Below are 23,899 nucleotides of genomic sequence, written 5' to 3'. Positions count from 1 at the left end.
CAAATATAGCAGCCTATAATCAGGACATGGAGGCGCCGACGCGATATAACTTGCATCCCACGTGAACTGGAGCTTGTCTCATAAATGAACAGAAACTCAGAAATATATCTAAGCTTGAAATGTCTACTTTTAAACAAAACAATTCAAAACGAAAAGAAACAGACAACTCTCTTATAATCCGTATGAAGTGTGCATTTATCTCTATAAACACCTTCACATTACTGCGAAGGTGCACGAGTCAGCATAGTCACAGAAAACACTATTTATTAAGAAACAATTAAAATGTTATATCATTATAACAATCCTTGTTATATTTGACACATTCATAATGATTAGGCTACATTTACCGGTTCTTTGTGGCAAGCTTTATGCGTCTTCTAACTGATCGAATATCGTGACATCCCTATTTTGTACCGGGCCATTTATGGTTTTTCACATTGTTCAATAAAATTCTTGGTAAAAAAGAAAAGAAGCTACTGTGCCTAATATTATTGTATACAGCTTGTATTTATAATAAGTATTCTTCTCTGTTTAACAAACGGCTCTTAGCCACCAATTACATTACACTCATAGTTTAGCTAAGGACTTATAGTTTAAAAGTGTATATAACATGGATTTAAAAATAATATAAAACACACAACCATGAATGTTGAAAATATTTTTGTGCATTTATTTAAAATGATTAAAATGTATTTAAAACTGATTACAACATTTAGATACATAAAAAATAATTCGTACAACGTAACTTTTTTTTATTAATAAGCTAGTCGATGAAAATGCTTGCATAGCGAAAAAACTTACTCTTACTCTTTTACAAAACATTTACAAAAACTTGGTCCCAACAGGGCCTTAAACGTCAACATGTTGAACAAGTCTGCTGGCTCCAGCATTAAACAGACAGACGTGAACGTGGTTCCTCACTGCACTTTGGTTCCTCATCCCGTTCCTCACTGCACTTCCTGTGTGAATGATATGGTTCTGGATCTTGGTTTGATACCAAATAAAAATCCTCTGACAATTCCTCAAAGTCAGCCATGATCACGAATCACGTTCGCTACTAGCTAGTTAGTCACGTTGGTTTTGTTAACAGAACGCTTCTCGGGTGCTGCGGTAATCACTCCGCCCAAGTAGCAGTGCTTCGCCTTCTGAGAAAATAGTTCCCAGTATTTAAACGTTTAAAAAGTGGCTGTGTCTCATATTACCTTGTTATTTGTACACACTGTGACTATACAAATCACAACATGTAAATAGGAAAATGTTGGCGTTATTTTGTCACTTATTGGGATTAGTATGCTAGCTGTATCCATTTACATCCAGTCTTTGTGCTAAGCTAGGCTAGCGGTGGGTGCGTCAAACAGACTTACAGCCAGCACGGAGATGAAAAAGGTATGTATGGACTTATCTAACTCTGGGGGATACGTTGAATAAGCTAAAGTCCCAAAAAGTCGAAGTGTTCCTTTAAGGGGGGCATATGAAATGCATGGGAGGGCACAATTATTATTAGCCTACAGTACGTATATTTATAATAATCGTATACTCTATTCGCAAAGCACATAATCATCACGTTAAACATAACCAACAGAAATATGACCAGGTAGCCTATAGCCTACACCACATTACATTGAAGCAATGTTATGAATATCCATAAAACACTTGACGATACAACATGTAACACCAGAAGCATCTCTCAGATATTGCATTTTAAAGCAGTTAACAGAGGGATATGCATTGTCATGAGACACACACACACACACGCACAGAGACGTTGAACATACCGGTACTTTGAGTGGAGGCAACACTGTCCTCTCTCGACAGAACTGAAGCAAGTAAGCCGGCGAAAACTCATCCAGCTTTCAAAAAAGCGCGGTAACTGTTGAGCTACACTGTCGTAGGCAACTTCACGTATGTAGCCTAACTTTCTTTTTAGTAAGGCCATGATAGGCTGTTGGATTATAGATTACCATCAATAAAAAAAAAATCACACCATTGTTTCTTTATATTCTTAATGTTTTAATGATAAAGAATGCAACGTTGATGTGACCCAAAATTATCAACTATGATAATATAAAATTAAAATTAAAGTAATTTTTTTAAGAGATCTGTTCCTCAAGTGGCACAAGCATTTTTGGGGGCGGGCCCGGCCCCCTATGGCCCGCCCATAGCGACGGATGTAATTTCAAGCATGAAAATGATAAAACAGTAATGACAGGATTTTACTTATGAGTTCAGACAGATCATTCTGTGATTAATGTGCAGCATATTCCCATTGATACTGTCCTACCCGTTGCTTTGCTTCATCTTGTATAAGAAACCAATACTGCAAATGTAATGTCTGCATCTTCATATGTACATTTGAATCCAGAAGTGATCAAATAGATTAATGTTGTCAAGTCAATGAAGTCATGAGTACGCAATGCAAACGCAAATTACTAAAATGGGCACAGCAAATCACGTAGGTTGCAAGTCTCTTTCCTTTAGTGTCAGCGTGTTAGCAGATGGTAAACTATTCAAAAATGATGCCATATGATTTATCATCGCCTAGGTGCATTATCATCACAAAGTCCTACATGCCACATCTATAAGGCTACACAGATATCCCATCAGGCAGGGTTAGACAAACACAATGCAATTTATTTTTCATCTCTTCCATTCTATCTTTTCTTGTTTGATCAGATTCATTGAGTGTTTTTGTTTTTATTTTATCTGGACCTAACGTTACAACTCCAGGAGCTATTTGGTCTTCTGCCTACCCGTCTACCTATTTTATCCCCCTCTTTCTCAGAGTCTGGTGTCCTTCCAGGGCCCTTCTTCTGCTCTTTATCTCCTCAGAACATCTGCCTTGGTGGCAGGTTGCAGGTGGCGTGGAGTGGATGTCCCCTGGCTCCCTTACACTCTCTTAAGCTTCTGTCTTGTACTGATCCATGGACACCCTAAACTGCTGACCCTCACTTTATGTCCTCACTCTTACTCTCCCTTTGGCTGGCTGCTGTGCCATTCTGCTTTATGTTCACTATGAAGATAGTAAGGAACTTAATGGAGTGGATTTACTTCTAAGTAGAGATGTCCTGAGTCGATCTCAAGAATCAGTACCGGGGCTGATTAAGCTAATGTTTAACTGATCGGTATTGGCTATCCTATGCCCGATCCTTTACTTTACGTCAACTGTCACACTGATGCCATGCAGTAGTTGGTGGTATGCACCTTCAAGTGGGTTTTCTAACTGCTATTGAAGGTGCAATGTGTAATATTGACAGCTAGCAGTTGAAATGGGTACTGCAGTCCAAATTCAAAATATTGGAGAGTTGTTTGCCCCGCCCCCTCCTCAGCTTGACGAGCCTTAAGTTGATCCTTTGATTTATCTGCGTCTTAATATGCCTTTCTGGTAATTTTTATATGGATGCTGTGGCTTTTTGGGTCTGGTAGAATCTGCTATCTCTGACCCTGTTCATTGCTGGCTTCCATGGCTGCAATACTTCCAGCTGTTTTCTGCAAACTGACAACCCGGGGTGTCAACATTTTTTTTTTTTATTAAAGTCATGAAAATGCCCACAATATTCCACCATAGCTCAAATGATGTGTTGTGCTTAATATTATTTTGTGATGGAAATGACACTTTTAACACTTTTAGAATAAAATGTCTAAATATTTTGTTTTGCTGAGACTAATGTTGCTACTATCTATCTTAAAAATAGACAAAATAGAAATAAATAATATTTTCACACTTTTTACAAAGGTGACAATTACAGCTGGATTGGAAATTATGCACAATAAAAATATTCTGCTCATTAGGGATATTTTTAATTGTTTTAATTTTCTTTACACGCATCCATATATTTTATGTATCTATTATGTTCACTGATATTGTTGTCTTTTATTTGGTGACAAATAAAATAATTCATTATTAAGACAGGGGTTAAAGTGGGCCGGAACGGTCCGGAACTGCGTTCCGGCACCTCAGATAAATTATTAAATAAATAGATTCGTTAATCTCAACAAATCTCGCTGGTCCCGAGATGGACCGACTGGCCGACCAGCCTCCCTTCCTCCCCGCTGAACGCGAGTGATTATAAATGCGTGAAATGCACTCACGGTGGTTGAGCGCGGTAAAGTTAGTTTAATGTTCGATATTTCGCCGGACATTGCTTTTCCTTGCCACTGTTCTATAGGGTCGGCAGTCTTACAAAGATATCAATAGCAGGATTAGTTTTAATATTATGTAACCATTATCGAAATTAAATATTCGTTCAAAATCACCGGTCCGTGCTTAATGCTGCATATTTATACATTAGAATGCTTTGCCGCGTTTCCACAACGCATGCCTAAGGGAACGTCTACCAATTCCACCAACTGCCTTAAACGTAGCCTATAATTTGTATTATTTAAAATTACTTTTCAAATTCCAAAGCTTGTAGAAGGATCCTAATGGCAATGCTGATTTGGTAGCCTTAATTAACTTATCTAAAAAAATGATTCATAAAACTCATCAGTTGTGCCTGTTTACTTTCTTCACTGACACAGACGAAACTGAAAAGACTATCAGTCAAAGTTCAGCTTTAGGAGGGGAAGAAATACGGCAGGATAAGGAGACTGAGAGAAAAAGAAAGATTAAGATGAGAGAGCAGGTATTGACAAATAATCTAATGCACACTGACATGGTTTTAAAGCTATTTATTATCCATTTTTTTGGCCTTCAAAAGTCTTAAATTGCACATATCTAGGTCAGAGAAATCAAAATTTTCTCGGGGGAGCATGCCCCCCAACCCCCCTAACTACCTCACATTTAAATGCAAATGGCTGTGGGAGGTAATGTGGGCTGATGTGGCTACAATGCCAGGGCTAAATTTTTGGCCTAGTGTTCAGAAATTTTAACATAATATCATCATCATATCAGTGTTGATTGACCAAAATAAAACCATTGAAATATAAAGTAAATAAGTATTGTGATATGTGGTGCCACAGTGACACTCTTGTCCCAAAAAGTATTGCTATACCACGATACTCAATATGTTGTCCCACGGTGAGTCATTTTTCCCTGTTGCACCTACAGAAAATTTGAGGGTTCCCCACCTACCAAATCCCACTTAACCACTGGGTTAAGGGTATACGTTTTGAAAAATTGATCATTCATCATGTTCACACAAATATTTAAATATTTTATTTGGTTTGTTTATATCACTCAATATGCATTAAGTCATTTATGGGGAAAAGTGTGGCTGAATTTTAGCCCCAGTCCGTCCCTGATGATTATCCTCTCCTAGGGACAGAAAGAAGACCCTCTTATGATAAAACTATTTAAAGTAAACTCCTCTAAGCTATTATGAAGGTTGCATTTATGATTTTGATGTGTTGTAGCCTGTGATATTTTTATTTTCAATACATTGTATCTCTGTGTTAAAGTGATGATTAAAAAGAAGATATTCTGGCGGTAGAAAATGTTGATATGCAAATTATTATTATTTCATATGCAAAGATAGGCTATGAAGGAGGCCCTATTTGTTCATAATGCAGGCCTGAAGTGGGAACTACATGAGGGGCTGAAAAGGGGTCGTGGAGGCACTGGGAGGCGTTAAAAACGGGTTGTTTTGTTAATTTTAATGGTTGGATTTACGATATTTAATGATCCTTCAAATATCCCTTTAACAAATGTTCAAAAGCCTCCAGCTAAAAGCACAGATAAAACATCTGTAAGGCAATCTGTTCTTAAGACTTCCAAGAGAAGTGAAAACAGAATAATACAGATGTTCCTCTTGAATATATCCACTTAGTTCAGTAGACCCAACACCATAACAGGTTATCTTTGATCAATTACAAAGCTTTTGTAGATTACCGACCCATTCAATTTGTACTCTTAAAAAACTTTGAAAAGAACATGTATAACATTTACAAAAAAAAAAATCTAAAACATTTGTTCCTGTTCTGTTTTCTTCAAACCCCTGTGAGACACAACCACAAAGATTTCAGATCAATACAACGAGATGCTGAGTATTGTGCTCTTTCTCTAGGTGCGGGGGGCTGGTCTCCGTTGGACAGTGATCATTACCAGTGGTTGCAGGTCGAACTGGGAAGCAGAAAACAGGTCACAGCCATCGCCACGCAGGGTCGATATAGCAGCTCTGATTGGACAACGCGCTATCGGCTGCTCTACAGTGACACAGGCAGAAACTGGAAACCATACCATCAAGATGGAAACATCTGGGTGAGTATCATAATAATTCATATACTGTCGTTTTTAGTGTTGGGTACTATTGTTCAAAGGTTTGGGTCAGTAAGATTTGATTTTCAATTTAATTAAAAAAAATGTTTAAATGTCTAATGCTGTATTGATAAAAAACACAGTAAAAACAGTGATATTCTGAAATATTATTACAAGTTAAAATAGCTGTTTGTTTTTATTTTGCTTGTTTTGTTTACATTTGTTTTTTACCTTGCACACTGGCTAAATGTTAATTTGTACGTTGCAGTAACTTTTGCAACTTTTGCATTTGTACGTTGCAGTAAAATTGCAAAACTCCTTGTCATTGTCTTGTGTTTTTGGCATGACAGCTCCTTTGAGTTGATGACCCACTTCATGTAGAATAAAACAACTTTTTCTTGAAGATTGATATGACCAGGGTCTTCATCCCGGATTTTTATTCACATTTTAATCAAATTGCTGTTCAATTGTTTACGTATAAAGCTTTATTTTATTTTTTTATTTTATTAGACAGTAGCATCTTTAATGTGTGGAATGTTATGAATTACAAAATGAAATCAAGATTCAAGATTGGTCCTTGACATATTTGTAAGACGTGGTTATGGTGGCAGGATGTTCGCATACCTCTTCCACATACTGAGCTCACCAAGGACGACTGAAGATCAATGAGTCAAGAGGATGCTTTGATTTCTTCCTGGGTGCTTTAATCAACAGTAAGCAATCAAGGGAGCACTTAGATCCAGAAAAAGATGGTTTCACGGACTTATTTCAGGCTGATGTACCACTGCGCTTAGTACCCACAGCAGAGGGGAGAGGAATTATTACTGGACCAACCAGCAATCCACAAAGTGTGGTCTTAAAGGAGAATCGTTATTGTCTTTTATCCCGCTCCACCTTAATTTTGCTCTTGGACATTCTCAGCTCACTTCAGATGATTTCATCTTTTGATCTATCCAAGTTTGACGTTGAGACTAGACTTTAGATTAGGTAAAAACAGTTCAAATTTTCAAAGTAGTCCTATTCTCTTGGAAGAAAATGTTCTATATTATTCCGCTTCTCTCGATTGATTAGAAATAATCGGCACAATATTTTCCCCGCTGATTATTTGTCCAGAATTTTTTTTTTTTTTTTCATTCCCTTGCATTTGTAAAAACCATCCTGATTTGGATTGCCAGATGTCAAGATAATAAATCCAACCAAACTGGGCTTTTCTCTTAAAAAGATAATTCTGCCCATAGAGCGGTGGTCCCATGTAGGATTTTATTTCTGTGCTCCTGAGAGTACAGTCTCACATACAGAATTTAGAATGTACAGTGACGTCACATAACTGCCAGATTCAAACTGAGCGCTTGTCATATATCACAACTATGCAGTGTTTTCAACCACATAATGGTTAACCTTTATTTTAGGTTTCAGACATTTAAATAGACATAAGCACCAGTAAAACAATACGTTTGGAGTTTGTAAAATACACACTGATGTCTATGGAAGCAGCAATAACAATCTATTCAAATATAATTTGCCGACATGTTTTATTCATATCAGACACACATAGTGGAAGTGACTATAAAGTTGACTCTATTCCTCTTCCAGTTTACTGGCCACTTACTTGAATGTATTTCGGGAGAAACTGTTGAATTCACATGCTGTAAATCCGACTGACAGGACTCTCTGAACTGCGGCGCAAACAAACATGGCGGCACCCATCTCACGTTATAGACCTTATGACCCAGAGAAAAGAGGGCACAGCCATCTTTAAAATATTGTCTTTGAACTTCCGTTTTTGCGGTCGCTCTGTATATTTCTATGGCATTGCTGTCCAGGAGTAATTCGCTTTTGAAGTGGATTTACTTAATGTAAACTAAACCAAAGTTATCTTGAGGATTGTAATGTTTAAAGCAGATGTTTTAACACGTGTCAGTGAGGGACAGGGAAGATTTTAAAACGAGCCATTCATTCATAAATATGCAGGATCGCTGTGAAAATACAGACCGGAAGACAAAAGATAAACGAGGGCAGCGCTGAAAAGGGACAGGGCTACATAAGATCTATAGATCAAGATCAAGATCATTTATAAAGGTTTTTTAAACGATAAAACACTCTCACTTACACGTATTTGAGAATCAGAACATCACATAGTTGATGACATGTTAAGCAAGTTTGTGAATATTTTGAATAAAAAATAAAATAAAAGTGATACATCTGTCATGTGCTATTGTGCCTGCGGTGTGTCACGTGACAAGCAATTCAGTTCCAAGTCAGTCAGAATATTTTAAACTTACTCGTGAAAGGGTTATTATTCTCAATATGGCAACCATGCAAACACTCTCTCGGCACTGGAAAAAAAAAGAGCTGATGATCCGACAACACCGACAAACGTGTATGTTAAAGTTTATCCATTGTGAGATTCTAATGAAAGTATTATACAGCCAGTCTGCTTATAAATCTGCGAGAAAACCTTATCTGTGACGAACAGTAATAAATCCAAACATGATTCTTGCCCATGACTGCGTATTTTCTAAGGCTACAACAACTAATCAATAATAATCAATAATGAAAACAATCGACAATGAATTTGATTAATCGCATATGTGCACTCTGCATGGAAAACATCCAGGAATTACGTCCCTTTACTGCAGTGCATAATACATCTCTATGGACATAACACATCGGAAAAATACCGGAGTGATCTGCACATAACTTACATTTGACTGCCAAATCCTCATCTGTAAATGTTACAATGTCACACAAGTATTTAGATTTTGCAAAAAGGCTATCAGTCGATTATCAAAATCATTTGTCAGTCATCACTTCAGCTGAGGTTTTTAATCTCAATCTGTTCTTCACCCAAAGCAATGGCTTCAGAAGATTGTATAAATCACAGAAGTACAATGGACTTCTTTTAAAATGGTTGTCTAATTTTTGAAAAATGACAGTCAAAGTGAATGTAAAAGAACAGCTCAGACTTTATGTTCCACAGAAGACAGAAAATATTACAGGATTTGAATGACACGATGACATCTTTTTTTATTTTAACCCTAAAAGTTTAGCCTTGGGTAATTTAATCCACTTTAATAAGTTGAATATGATGCCAGAGTGACATTTAAAAGTCATCTGAAAAGCTTTGCGAATCAAGAGTAGCGTTTCGGTGGTGCATGATAAAAGTTTCTAAAGTGGAGTTTCCTCATGAGAGCATGATGGATCCACTTACTATATTCACCTTTGATTTGCTGCTTTACACCACTTTTAGTGAAGTGTTCTTACAGCTGTTTTTGTCTTTGCTTTCAACAAGAAACCCCTCTACAAGGGGAATTTTGCTCATCAAAATGTTTATCAATATAGCTGATGGAAATGCTAATTATCTCTGTGTCGATACAATTTCCATTTAAAGGGATAGTTCACCCAAAAATTAAAATTCTGTCAGTATTTACTCGCCCTCATGTTGTTCCAACCCCGTAAGACCTTCGTTCATCTTCGGAACACGAATTAAGATATTTTTGATTAAATCTGAGAGCTGGATCACTCCTCCATACTAGTCCATAGGCTTCTTCAGGGATTGAAACTTGCCAGCCCCGAAAAGTTATTAAAAACATCGTTAAAATAGTCCAAGTGACTACAGTGGCTCAATCTTAAGTTTATCAAGCGACGAGAATACTTTTTGGGCGCAAAAACCAACAAAAATAATGACTTTATTTCAACTATTCATTTCCTTCTTAGTTGGCCTCTAGTCAGTTAACTTAGTGTGATTCCGTAGAGCTACGTCACACGTAGGCTCACTATTGGCCGACGCTAGTCATGTGTGTGATGCGTGTGACGTACAACAACAGAAGCGTACGCTATTACACTAGTGATCTGACTCGAGGCCCACAGAGAAGGAAATGAATAGTTGAAATAATGTCGTTATTTTTGTTTTTTATGCGCACAAAAAGTATTCTCGTCGTTTGATAAACTCAAGATTGAGCCACTGTAGTCACTTGGACTATTTTAATGATGTCTTTAATAACTTTTCGAGGCCGGCAAGTTCAATCCCTGAAGAAGCCTATGGACTAGTATGAAGGAGTGATCCAGCTCTCAGATTTCATCAAAAATATCTTAATTCGTGTTCCGAAGATGAACGAAGGTCTTACGGGGTTGGAACAACATGAAGGGTGAGTAAATACTGACAGAATTTTCATTTTTGGGTGAACTAACCCTTTAACTTTAGTGCATACATTTTCGAAACTTAAAGGGACACGAAAAGCTTGTTTGGAAACTCTTTCTCCCCTTTTAATGAATAATTATCAACACTAATATGCTGTAATTTATGTGTGGCTGTCAAAATTAACTTTGTTTTTTTCTGTCATCCTTTGCCTGTGCTTCAGTATATGATCAGCCATTATATATCATTAATTCAAGTGCTATTAAACCCTGCAAGTGGGATAAGACACAAAAAACAACTTAAATATGTACTGGCGCACTGTCTGTAAAGTTTTGACAAACAAGTGTCTTAAAGACTGTCTCCAGTCTGTTTCCATTCAATTAGCCTTTTATCAATACCGATGGTGTGCGTAATGACGTCATCCCTAAAAAATTGCTTTGTCGCATAAGTTTTGTTGCATTGGTAAAAAAAATCTGCCCTTGAGCCGTTTCCAAACATAATTTTGCATATCGCAAATTATATCATATCTTTTGCATCTGAAATATTTGTAAAATTTAGAGAGCAATGAGACTATTGAAATTCGTTAGTTTACGGCTTACTTTTTTCATAATAATATTATTGTATCAGGAAATATTAGGAAATATCAGAAGACAACGGCGAAGTGGAGCAGCTTGTCTGATAGGACTGCATGTAACTGCCTTTGTGACAAAGCTCATGGGTTTGGACAAAGAAATGTGAAAATGTAAAAAAAAATTGGGTCCATAAAAAGAGTTTGGTACAGTGAAATGTTCAGTCTTTGCATATCGCAACAATCTTAAACGTAAGCTACCCTTGAACATGAAAGCGAGTCGTAGTTTGACGTGGCGGCGAACGCATATAGCCTAATCCAGATCATTCAAAGCAAAAAAAAGTAGTTTGATCAATAACATCAGATCGATCAAAAACATTAAATCGCAGCTGATGCTTGCTTTATTCTCACATAACAATTCTAAAATTTGCTTAGTTTTTTGGATTCAACCCACTTTTTCCTCATTTGTTTAAGATAAAATTATATAACTTATTAATAAATTGTATTTATAAAAATTATATAATTATAAGTGTCATGAACCATGACATTTTAAACAGACTTGCGATTTTGACAATTTTATTCATTCAGATACAGAAGTAACATGTTATTTACTGTTTAATTACATACAAATGTGCGGTTAATTAGTTAATTTTTATTTAATCAATTGACCCTTCGCAAAGACCCGCCCCCCTTGGTTACTGTCGCTATGTCCGACAAGCTACGCAGCTCTCACGCACACACCATGTTCTCACGCAGTGAAAAATACATCGCGGATCAGAGATGAGACTGATAATACGCTAACAGACATGAAAGACCAGGTTACTTTTCGGTTTCTTTTGATATTAAACATATTAAACAAAGTCTGACCTTTCAAATTTGGTCATTTTTAAAAAGAAATTTAAACAATAAATACCGTTTTGTAGCTCTTTAATGTGTCGTGACAGATCGCTGTAGAGCCTCAGTTAAAGCTGCTCGTGAACCGATCATCTCTTCCTTCTAGTTCATTTATAGCATCAAATAAACATGAATGAACATAAGAAGGAATGTTGTTATAACCGCGGAAAGGCGTCAGTATATTCAGTTTTTCAAGTTCAAATCCTCCCATGTTAATCTACTAACTCTCCTGACTGCTTTGTCGGACAAAATGGCGGATGTGGAAGTATGATTGGTCAGATCACCTGTCAATCAAGCTCCCTGCGAAGGGTCAATTGACAGCACTAAATTTAAGTAATGGTGAACATAATATGTGCTCTCTTTTTTGTACAGTTTATTGCATGAATTGTTTGAATTGATTTACTGTAATTTGACAGAATACGTCTGTAAACGTTGCTGCCAGAATATATATTTTTCTTTTAACAGTATTGATACTTCAGATTTTGAGAAAAAACTAGTTTGGAAACACTTCTTCTATAGAGAAAGGACTTTGATGCAAATAAATGTCGATGTCACATTACATAATTACACATTAAGGCACTTTTTCTTTGTAATATTTGTAGGGCTGCAACAACGAATCGATTAAATCGATTAAAATCGATTATTAAAATAGTTGGCAACGAATTTCATTATCGATTCGTTGTGTCGCGCGACTATCAATAAGTCGCGGAGATGTTTGAGTATAAAAAAATTTGTTCAGCGCGGAGCAGAGCTATGAGGCGCCGGACTGGACGCTGCGCGCGAGAGAGATCGGGTTTTCAGCGCGCGAGCAACAGTGTGCTAAAGATACCGAGTGTGTCTGCGCGCGAGAGATACCGAGTGTGTCAGCGCGCGAGCGACAGTGTGCAAAAGATACCGAGTGTGTTTGCGCGCGAGAGAGACCGAGTGTGTCAGCGCGCGAGCAACAGTGTGCAAAAGATACCGAGTGTGTCTGCGCGCGAGAGAGACCGAGTGTGTCCGAGCATTAGTAAATTGGTACATAGGAATGTAATTATTAAGAGGCATGGAAGTTCGATACATGGACAACAATAAATAAAACCAATTAAATTTCTACCACTGAATTAGCAGACTGTGATATCAATCAGATAGACAGAAGATGAAAACACTTTCTTGTCTGTCCCAAGTACCACTACAAGAGGAATATTTTTTCCACAATTTGCAGCACTGAATTTTTCATTCTAAATGACTCCGAGAAACTTCACTATATGCTCCGAATGGATGAGCTGCAAAATAGGCCTTACACACCATATGAGGTAGTCAATCCATTGTATATATTTTATATACATTGTATTTATAATTAATATTAGGATAGACTAGAGATATTATCTTCTGTTGTAATTATTATTGTTGCTATTATTATTACCTATTATCCGACTGCACGAGACTTGTCTTTTGTGTGCATGTGCTTGTCAAATAATGTCAAACATTTTGTTAGATTACAACATATTTGACAAAAAAACAAAACAACACACAAGTTTGTGAGTGTGTGCGTCTGTGAGTGTGAGTTTGTGAGTGTGTGCGTCTGTGAGTGTGAGAGTCTGTGAGTGTGAGAGTTTGAGTGTGTGCGTCTGTGAGTGTGAGTTTGTGAGTGTGTGCGTCTGTGAGTGTTAGAGTTTGTGAGTGTGTGTGTCTGTGAGTGTGAGAGTCTGTGAGTGTGAGAGTCTGTGAGTGTGTGCGTCTGTGAGTGTGAGAGTCTGTGAGTGTGAGAGTTTGAGTGTGTGCGTCTGTGAGTGTGAGAGTCTGTGAGTGTGAGAGTCTGTGAGTGTGTGCGTCTGTGAGTGTGTGCGTCTGTGAGTGTGAGAGTCTGTGAGTGTGAGAGTTTGAGTGTGTGCGTCTGTGAATGTGAGAGTCTGTGAGTGTGAGAGTCTGTGAGTGTGTGCGTCTGTGAGTGTGAGAGTCTGTGAGTGTGTGCGTCTGTGAGTGTGAGAGTCTGTGAGTGTGAGAGTTTGAGTGTGTGCGTCTGTGAGTGTGAGTTTGTGAGTGTGTGCGTCTGTGAGTGTTAGAGTTTGTGAGTGTGTGTGTCTGTGAGTGTTAGAGTCTGTGAGTGTGTGCGTCTGTGAGTGTGAGAGTTTGTGATTGTGTGCGTCTGTGAGTGTGAGACTTTGTGAGTGTGTGCGTCTGTGAGTGTAGTGTAGAGAGCAAGTTCTGACGTTCAAACAAATCATTTTAAAATCAAATTATTTATTGTTCTAACAGCTCAGGTCCCTTTTTACAAAAATATACATCTTTTTGTTCACTATTTTAAAAAAGCCTATATATTTGGCAGATGTAAAGCATACATGTGTATGTTTTTTGTGTTAGTCCATTTTTTTTATTATTATTATTACTTTAACAGCTCAGGGATGTTCAAGGAGTGACCTGTTTGTGCACTTTCGCACTGTGAATTTGCACTGTCCGTTCTGTTTTTGAATAAAGGGTTGGAAATTAATGCTTTTTTTCCTTCTGTTTTTTAATCCGATTAATCGATTAATCGAAAAAATAATCGACAGATTAATCGATTATTAAAATAATCGTTAGTTGCAGCCCTAAATATTTGTTTTATTCAAAGTCACAATTATCATGTAAAGTGTTAGCATTGTCATGATCACCACCTCAACTCTCAGGCATTTCTTATCATTAACCCTCCTTCCATTCATCTCTACACATTTTTGAACTCCTTTGGTTCTCAAATGGAAAAGTGAATTAATAATTTTTTCCCCGTTCTATGAACTGAAATGCCCTTGGATTTCAGTACATCTCTAAAAAAATTTACAGGTCAATGTGCATTACTGTTTAATTCAGGCTAGATCAATAGTTTTCGAACATTAAGGAGACCGAGGTGGGAATCAGGAATCGTTTCAGTTGCTACTGCAGTATAAAATTGGGCATTCGGTATCAGTGAACTGTTGCCTAAAAGACTGACAAAAGAAATGCAAAGCAAAAGCGAACGAACTCTTCATTACAGCTCTGCTAAATTAGCTTGATTGGGGAGCATATGTTTTTACATTCGGTTTGATATCTGATTGCATGCCCTCAGCTCTTGAAGAAATTCACCACTCAAGGAAAACCAGTCTACCAATCATGGTTTCAATATTAAAACAGTAATCAAACGTAGACTTTCAAAATATCCAGAGTCCAATTGATTTATATGCAGTTCAGTTTTGGACTGGATAATTTTTTCTACTCCTGAATAATTTTCATCACATTTTGGGCCCTGCCTTTAATTATTTTTCTTTGACAGGCTTATATGCTTGAATATTAATTAAGGCCTTTTGTGTGGTTAATGAATAATGGCTAGTTGTTGTGCTTTTATATGCCATGGGCAGCATTTTTAGCATTCTGTTCTGGTTCATGGATGCATTTATGTGCATTTTGAATAGCTTTAAAAAAAATCAATCATGCTGTCACTACCCCCCCACCCCCCAACTTCCCCAAATAATTTCAGTTCAGGTTAAATGGCAGTTTGGCTTAAGGATTTGACTATAAGAAGAGATAGGAATAGTGTATACTAGCATGCAAAGTAACAGACATATGCCATTTTTCACAAAATGACAAACTGCATTGTGTTGACATATGATGTCCTATGCCTTCAACGCTAAGCTATGTACACATCATCAGTGAATGTGCTCTTTGACCCAGCAATACATCTAATATTGTGACTTTACTTGATCCCTGATGTGAGATAAATAAGTCAACAATGATTTCCGTTTACCACCGATTCTTAAATGTGACGTTGGCAAAGGAACCGTTTGGGATTTATGACATGTCAGAGGTGCAGAACTGTACAGTAATTCATTTCTGCCATGTTTGTTGTGTTCATCAGGGAAAGACGACATTCCTGACATAGTTGTTTATCTAGGCCATACTTAGTTAGAGAAGAATAAATTACCTCAGATTGTTCAAAAGATAAGCAAATTAATCTCTTTATGAAACCATTATTTCAGGAATGGCATGGAATGATAATTTGTCTTTTTTGTGTTTTGAAATGTGTTTGAACTGGTTGAGCACATATCTGCCTTTTTTTAGACAATGAATGCCTGATGTTAGATTTATTATGAGTTTTGGTATTTATTATAGTCAATGAAATAATATTTAGGTCATAAACTAGTGTTTGCATAGCGTTATACTGTGCTTACATGTTACATTGGATTTGTTGCCAAATATTCACACACATTTAATTGTTTCCCATTTTGAAAATACTATATGGTCTATTATTTCACTTGTTTGCACACTTGAATCAGTTAATTGATATTTTAGTGTATTAAAGTTTAATGTTTTGATAGTGATAATTGTTTTTATTCAAATAAAAAGTTTGTTAGTTTGCAATACATATTAAATGTATGCAGTGCACTAATCTTTCTTATTAGTTGCTTATTACTGACTATCTTACTAGTACTGGCTAGAATAAATATATGGTTCCTCGATCAGTACTTTTTATATGTAATACTTAAGTACATTAAAAATCAAGTTCTTTTGTACTTTTACTCAAGTAAAACTGAAAATGATTACTTATTCGTTTACTGTAGTAATATTTTAATAGAGTATCTCTACTTTTACTCAAGTACTTGACTTTTGTACTTCCTGCACCGCTGCATATACTTTTGCTTCAAAGAGAACCAGGGTGAAAAATATTTAGAATCAGTAAATTTTCCTTTGTTGACTTATTTGATGTTTCCTGCAAAGACCTTTGTGCATAACAGTTAAACTTTATGCCAATCAAATACATGTGAACGCAAATGCTGCTAAAATGCTTTTGATCCAAACGTCTTTGAAATTGATCCATAGGAGATTATGTATTCCATTTCATTGCTGATTGACTAACAGAAAGCAATATAATCCCAGCTATGACTTTTGTGTCGTGTGCTGAATCTTTAATGAAAGCTTGACTGCTGTTAATATGATTACAGTTTATAACAAATGTAAATGTATTTGTGCTTGAAACCTTGAGCTAATTTCCACTGATCTCTCTGCTATTTATTTGAAGACAATTACACTGTATTTAACTGCACATGTCCTGGTTTATTTTTAAAGTGACTAATTACTTGTGAGCAGACAGATGTAATCTTTGAACCTTTACGCCACAGCTCACCGTACCTCTGTGTGACTGCTTTATTTTATATTTACGCCTTGTTCTTTTTAACTCTATAGCCCAGGGTTCAATGCTGTGCATGCATCATGTCTCCCAGCTGGAATATGTATACTGTTGTGGCTGAATGGTGTCTTGCTTACCATTAACAAATAACATGATTTATGGATTTATATTTATTTATATATGAGATTTGCATACTCTGTGGTTAACAATATACTTGAGTTCCCGTTATTAAAGACTTGAATTTTACCATGCAACACTAAAGTCAACATGCAGTTTCTTAAACAGGTATGTTTTGTTTAATAGTGATGAGTGGTGTCTTTTTTTATTACTTAGGATGCATTGATATTAGAATTCTGTCTGATATCAATAACCCGATTATTTTCATGTTCACAACAACCAATAAATGTCTTGTCTTATGAAAAATCTTATTATTTAAATATTACTTTTTTAAAGTACTTTATACAAATTTAGACACAATTATCACAAGCACATAACATTGACAAAAAAAATGTTAAAAAGTGATATCAATAAATAAAAAATCCTTAAATATCAGCCGCTTGCTGATATTGTATTATGATTATATTGTGCATCCCTATTGTATTGCAGTTTTACAGCTAAATTGCACTGGTACTTGTGTCAGACCTCATTGAGAGCTTAATGATGTACTGTAGGTGATTATCAGAAGTTGCTGTTGTTACACTGTAACCTTGGCAAAAATGAGCATAATGCATTGTTATTTGATTATGATTCTTTCAAAAAATTGTAAACATACACTTCCGTTTAAAAGTTTGGGGTTGGTAAGATTTTTTGATGTTTTTGAAATATATCTCTCACCAATACTCTATACCTCTCACCAATGCTGAATTTATTTGAGTAAAAACAGTAAAATTGTGAAATATTAAAACCATTTAAAATAACTTCTATTTCCACTTTAATATGTTTTAAAATGTAATTAATTCCTGTTATGGCAAAGGTGAATTTTCAGCAGCCATTACTTAATAGTCTTCAGTGTCACATGATCCTTCAGAAATCATTATGCTGATTTTACATTTCTCTAATATTTTCAATGTTGATTAATAATTTTGTGGAAACTGGAGCTATTTGCTTAACCTAGGACTGTGTAAATCTGGCTCTGCATCAGTTTCCATCATCCTACTGCGGTTGGGAGAGTCTACGATATTTTAAGATCAAAAAATAATTGTAAACTTTTAAACCTTCTCATTTTAAATAGCCTTTTAAGAGGAAGGGCTAAGGGGAAATGCTAAGAACAGTGCATTTTTTCCATTGAAGAGTTGACAGAACCTCACCATCATATGAAAGGTGCTGAGCATGCAAAGTCTCATTCAAACACCATGCGATTTATTCTCGTTGATTGATCATGATTCGAAAGGAGCTGATAGGTTTCCCCATTCAGCTTTGAGCTGGAACACTCAGGTGACATGACAGATGTCACGCACAGTATATTCTCAGTGAAAGCTACAAGTTAACCTCCTCAGAGGCTTGACATTTCCCTGTGTTTTAGCCTCTAGCAGGTCCCCATTGCGTCACGACTAGACTGTGCCGTCTCTCACAGTTTTTAAATGTTACCCACGGAGGTCCATAATACCCAGTGAAAGTTATCTGTTAACATTCCCGATCATCTCAGTAGCAGTTTCTCGGCTGGTGCAAGAACCCCTGCAAGTATCTGATTTTATCTGGTAATGCTGTTGTAGATCTAAAAAAAAAAAAAAAGCACTTTCTTGTCACTCCTCTGAACACTTTTCTTTTCTTTCTCTCCTCACCATTTCCTGGACACCAACTCTAATTGCGAATTGCGGACCCCCCCCCCCCCCCCCCCACAAGTACCGTTCTGTGAATTGAATTTTGATGGATCCTTTTGGAGGCTCATACATTACTGACACCCTTTCTCAGCCCCTGCAGTCAATTCTGAATGAACTCCAAACCGCTGCCTCTTGTACTGAAAAAGCACACGCTGAATTCTTATATTCTTCCTCCCATGTGGTCCCTCAGCCCTCTATGTGGCATAATGGCAGCAAAACCTCTTCATCAATTAATCTGCTGAAACATGTATTTAGAAAGCCAATAAAACGAGGTGTACCCCTCCTTGGGGTGTAAAAAGCCTATAGTTGTTTTATTCACTGTGAGTTTTTGCCTATTACACGGATCTCATTCTAACTGCTGGGTATTTACTTGTTTGACGTTCCAAGCGTTTACACTCTATATTCCTGCTCTGTTTTAGGATCCACGAAAATGAATTTTTGATATTATATCCAATTTTTACAAAATTGTATTCCGTTTTTTATTACTTGTACGAGATTAAGTTTTGGATTTTAATTCTGGCCTATCATTGCATGTGCAAACTATCATATTCATTTACTTATAGTAAAAGAAAGTTCAAAAGAACAGCATTTATTTGAAACAAAAATAATTTGCAACTTTTTTTACTATTCGTTTTGATCAATTTAAATAAATAAAAGTATTAATTTCTTCCAAAAAAAAAAACTAACCAAAATCTTTCTGACCACAGACTTTTGAAAGGTAGTGTATATATACATATAAAGCTGTTTGTTTGTTTGATTGATTGTTTTTGTTTTAACTTTTTTTAACTTTATTGTTATATAATGTTATATTATTTAGTGTTATATGTACTTATATTATTTACTGTATAAATTAAATATAGATCAATATTTGTCAAAGCTGTTTTGTTGTTAAAATTCTCTTTTGCTTCTTCTTTCACTGGAATGGTTTAAAATCGCTTGAATGTGTAAATTGGCATGACAGAACACATGCAAATGATAAACTTTCACTCTATTATGGTTAAACTTTGCAATGACACCAACGAACTGTGGGGTCGGGTGCAAATGGATCCCGGATCAACCACGATCCGTTATGGCCAAATAGGAGTTTTTTTTCTCAATGCTTGCTGTAAGCGGTCGACCAATCACAACAGCAGGGCCGTGCACAGGAGGGTGGCCTGGTGGCTAGAGCCACTGCCCCTCTGCCCTCATCAACTGAGGTGCCCCTCTTCCCAACCCACCGCTCCGCTCAAAGCTGATTCCGCTAATCTGCTCCAGGTTTTCCCGCTCGCTCTGCAGCATCACTCACTTTTTATGTGTCTGCGGCGCTATCTTGAAACTGAGAGTGAACACGACACAGTTCATGAAAGCTGTCACATTAATATGTAGGCTATGCAAGACAGTGGTTGAATCTGCGAAATTATTATTATTTTTTATTTTATTTTTTTATGTCGGTAATGTTTTGCTCTTGGTCTTCTACTAGTGCTAACAACTTGTTCAACATACGTTCGTAGAATTAGCTGCTTGTCTAATCAAATTATTACTCTCAATCAGATCTAATACAAATAACTAAATGTTCTGTTGTTGGCAAACCCCCCCCCCTTTTTCTTGTACTGTAAATGTAACGGTACATTTTTTTATGATATGATTTGATTATTTGATTTTTTATTTGTTAATTCCATTCATTCCTTTTTCTTTTACTGGTCTGTTTTGTTAATTGTACATATTCTGCAAAATAGGCTTTAATAGGCTTTAAGACATTACTTTTTTTTTTGTTACACTTGAACCATTTCAGTGTCTTTTTAATAGTCTCAGAATGTAGATAGTGTTAGCAGAAAATAGCCATTGATGTTTCATTGCCAAATTTCTACCATGTCCACCGTTAGCTCACTCCTGATCTAGACTTTTCTTTGCTTACACTGTGAAATGAGGGAAGCTTAAAAATTTTGTCAGTTTTTCCTTTAACTCCACTCTTGAGTAAGTCTCTCATCGCTAAAGTACGCCGATTCAGACTGTCACTGAGTTAGCTGGCGCTGTCAGCCCTACAAACATCTGCATATGGCTGGCATTTTGACTGATTCAGCTGTGCTCTTGGTTTCTGAGAGAAAAGCTGTCCTCACCTTATCTGTCAAGACAACCCCAAGTAGTGAGAAAAGTATGAGGGTGCCAAATGCTCTCAGTTGGAAGATAATGGTTTCTTAAATACTGGATCACAATTTTTTTTTTTTTTTTTTCACTTTTATTCACATGCCTTTACTTTGCTGGCAGAGAGTTACATCGCTGGGTGTCCCGTAGATTATGCTGTAAAATGTGGTTGCGATTCCACTTAAAAGCATTCGAATGTCCATAAATCTTTTAAGCAAGGCTGCAATTATGTAGTTGGTTTTAAATGTGTCTGTCTCTGCGATGAATCCTGAATGCTCGCTTTGAGATGCTCATCACTTAGTTGCCTTGACATTGAAGTGAAATGGTGGTTTTTCAGCATCATTGCCACATGATCTTAAAAGCAGTACTTAAAATAATCTACAGCGAGCAAGCCATGTATGACATGCAAAAAGATGGAGGCATCTGTATATTTTCATGTATAAAGACCTATTTACAGTGGGTGGAAAAGTAGTAAATATGGGATCATAAAATAACTGTTGTTTTAAACATTAATCATTGGCTTTTATTAGTTATGATTGTATTTATATTTTATATATCAGTGGAGAGCTGTGACTTCTTTAATCTAGTATGCTGAGTGCCTCTGAAATTAGACATAGACCTACTGATGTAACAATGTAATTGAAACGATCTTTAAGGGAAGCGTCAATTTTCTTTCAAAGGTTGCATTACTGTATTTTGCTCGCTATTCTGCAGCGTTTATTTTTGAACTATAAACTTTTATCCCAGTACTTCTAAGTCTAAGTTCTTATTCTAAGTCCTTGTTGAGGACTTAGAATTAAATGATTACAGTATCTCTAATCACAAAACTGTCCTGTTTACTCGTCCTGTTTTCTGCCATTTTAACAACCCTTTGAAATCTATTCAGTATTTCTGCCAGGACCACTATCGTCAAATACGATTGACCATTAGCATACAGTTTGGATTGGCGGTATGGTTCTGTTCAGGGCATGAACTCCCTGCGCATCCATGCAGCCTAGCATGAATAAGAGCAGGGAGAGCAGCAATAACCCCCCTTAGGGTAAACAGAACCGAACCAACATGAATGTATTGCAAATATCATTGTAACGAGGTTAGATGTTACGGGAAGGAGGAGGCGGGAACCGGCGAACATTTAAACAATTTAATAACAAAATAAAACAAATACAAAATGAAAGTAAAATTCAGCAGCCTCTCACGGACGACTGCTGTAACATAACAAAACAAACAAATACAAGTCCAGGCCTGGCCTCTCTCAATCTCCACTGTCGTCGCTCCTCCTTTTATGCTTCCGCTCCTCCATGAGAGATACGAGACTGGTACGTCGCACCGGTGTCGCTCATCTGTAATCACGACACTGGCCTCGGCCGTTCTCTCACGGCCCTCAGCTTCGTCCTGCTCGCAACAATAATTAATTAATTTGAATGTACAACATAATTACAGAATTTAGTCTGATTCAGGGGTAATCAGAATGCCAAATCCTGACTGACGAGATGAGGAGCTGGGGAAGGAGGAGGGTAATTAGCTCCTGGGAAACGTGATAGCTGCTGATAATACTGAAGGAGCTTATATATGTATACAGTGATGGCCGTCGTATTCCTATAGGTAGACGTGTATCAGCAGAGAGTCAACTGATGCCAGCTTGACTAACGTGACCTGCCAGAACTGATGCTGCGCTTGATTTTCGTAGGTTTTCATCTACAACTTGTACAGGTTTTGTTACAATTTTCAGGTAAGGTTATAAGGGGCGATAGTGTTCTTCAGGACATGGGAGCGCCACTGAAAAGTAAATGCCATAAAAATAAATCTGATCCTTGGTTGAATGATGAGAACCGGTGCTGTAGACAAGCTTGCAGGCAGGCTGAAAGAAAATGGAAAAGGGATAAACGTCAAATCTCTTATGACATTTTTAAGGAAACGAACAAAATTTCAGAGAGCTGTAAGATCGGCTAAATCTTGATATTTCAAAGAATTTATAGAGAAAATTTCTAATAATTAGAAAATATTTATTATTTTTTATATTTTTTAATATTATTTATACAGTAAATCCTTCCCAAGTAAATCCTTCCCTAGTCCCTGACTTTATGTGAGAAATTTCTTGACTATTTTATATTCAAGATTGAGGCAATTTGTCACGATTAGCCACGCACTTCCTGGGTTTACTTGGACTACATTTCCCATCATACACCTCCCTGGACTGATTACACCAAACACCACACACCTGCACTTCATTTACACACACATAAAAGCCACTTCCACACACCACTTCTCTGCGAAGTCTTGATCTGCCCCGGCCATCCTTTCTGAGCGTTATCTTCCCGAGTTTGATTTCTGTGTTTGACCTGTGGATTGTTTATCGTTGCTGACCCTTCTCTGCCTGCCCTGACCCTGCACTGTTTACTGGACTCTGATTCTCTGTGCCTGCCTCGACCCTTTGCCTGTCTTCCTGGTTTGTCTCAGCCTTGCCTTCTCTGTTCTGTTTGCCACTGTTTGACCCTGCCTGTTTTGACCATTCTAATAAATGCTGCAAATGGATCCCTTTGCGTCTGCGCCATCATTACACAATTAGAGTGGATTTCTCACCAAGGAATTATAAATCCTCAAGTCCTGCTTGGTATACTGCAGTTTTTAATCAATTTGAATTGATTACATTTCAGTGGTTACAAGAAGTGGTAAGTAAAGACATGTTGAAACAGGCTTTTGTGCAGCCTACTTTGAAGAAACCAAATTTGGACCTGACTGTCCTGGCTAACTTCAGACCGGTATCTCATCTTTAATTTTCATCTAAATTTTAGAAAAGGTAGTTTTTTATCAATTAAATAACTTTACAGAAGAGCATAAGATCGGCGAAGTCTACCAGTCTGGTTTTAGGAAACACCACTCAACTGAGACAGCCCTTGTAAAACTTTTTAATGATTTGTTGATGCTGGTAACTCTGTCGTGTTAGTTTTATTAGATTTAACTGCTGCTTTTGACAAAATTGATCACTTTGTGATGCTCTCACGATTGGATGAGTACTGTATGCAGGGGTTCAGGGGAATGTCCTGAAGGGGTTTAA

General features: G+C 36.9%; 1 protein-coding gene across 2 annotated transcripts in view; it reads left to right on the top strand.

Moving 5' to 3' along the window:
* cntnap2a (contactin associated protein 2a) overlaps positions 1-23,899 on the top strand; it is a 511,778-nt gene that overhangs the window by 210,789 nt on the left and 277,090 nt on the right. For both annotated transcript variants that reach the window (XM_077244572.1, XM_077244573.1), the window contains exon 3: positions 6,003-6,196. In XM_077244572.1, coding sequence (XP_077100687.1) covers positions 6,003-6,196 — 194 coding nt within the window. The remainder of the gene's footprint in view (positions 1-6,002; positions 6,197-23,899) is intronic.

The sequence above is a fragment of the Siphateles boraxobius genome, unplaced genomic scaffold (assembly GCF_051911475.1).
Source record: "Siphateles boraxobius isolate OS27281-9 unplaced genomic scaffold, OSU_SipBor_1 26, whole genome shotgun sequence".
Lineage (NCBI taxonomy): Eukaryota > Metazoa > Chordata > Actinopteri > Cypriniformes > Leuciscidae > Siphateles > Siphateles boraxobius.
This window is presented reverse-complemented; position numbering and strand designations above follow the sequence as displayed.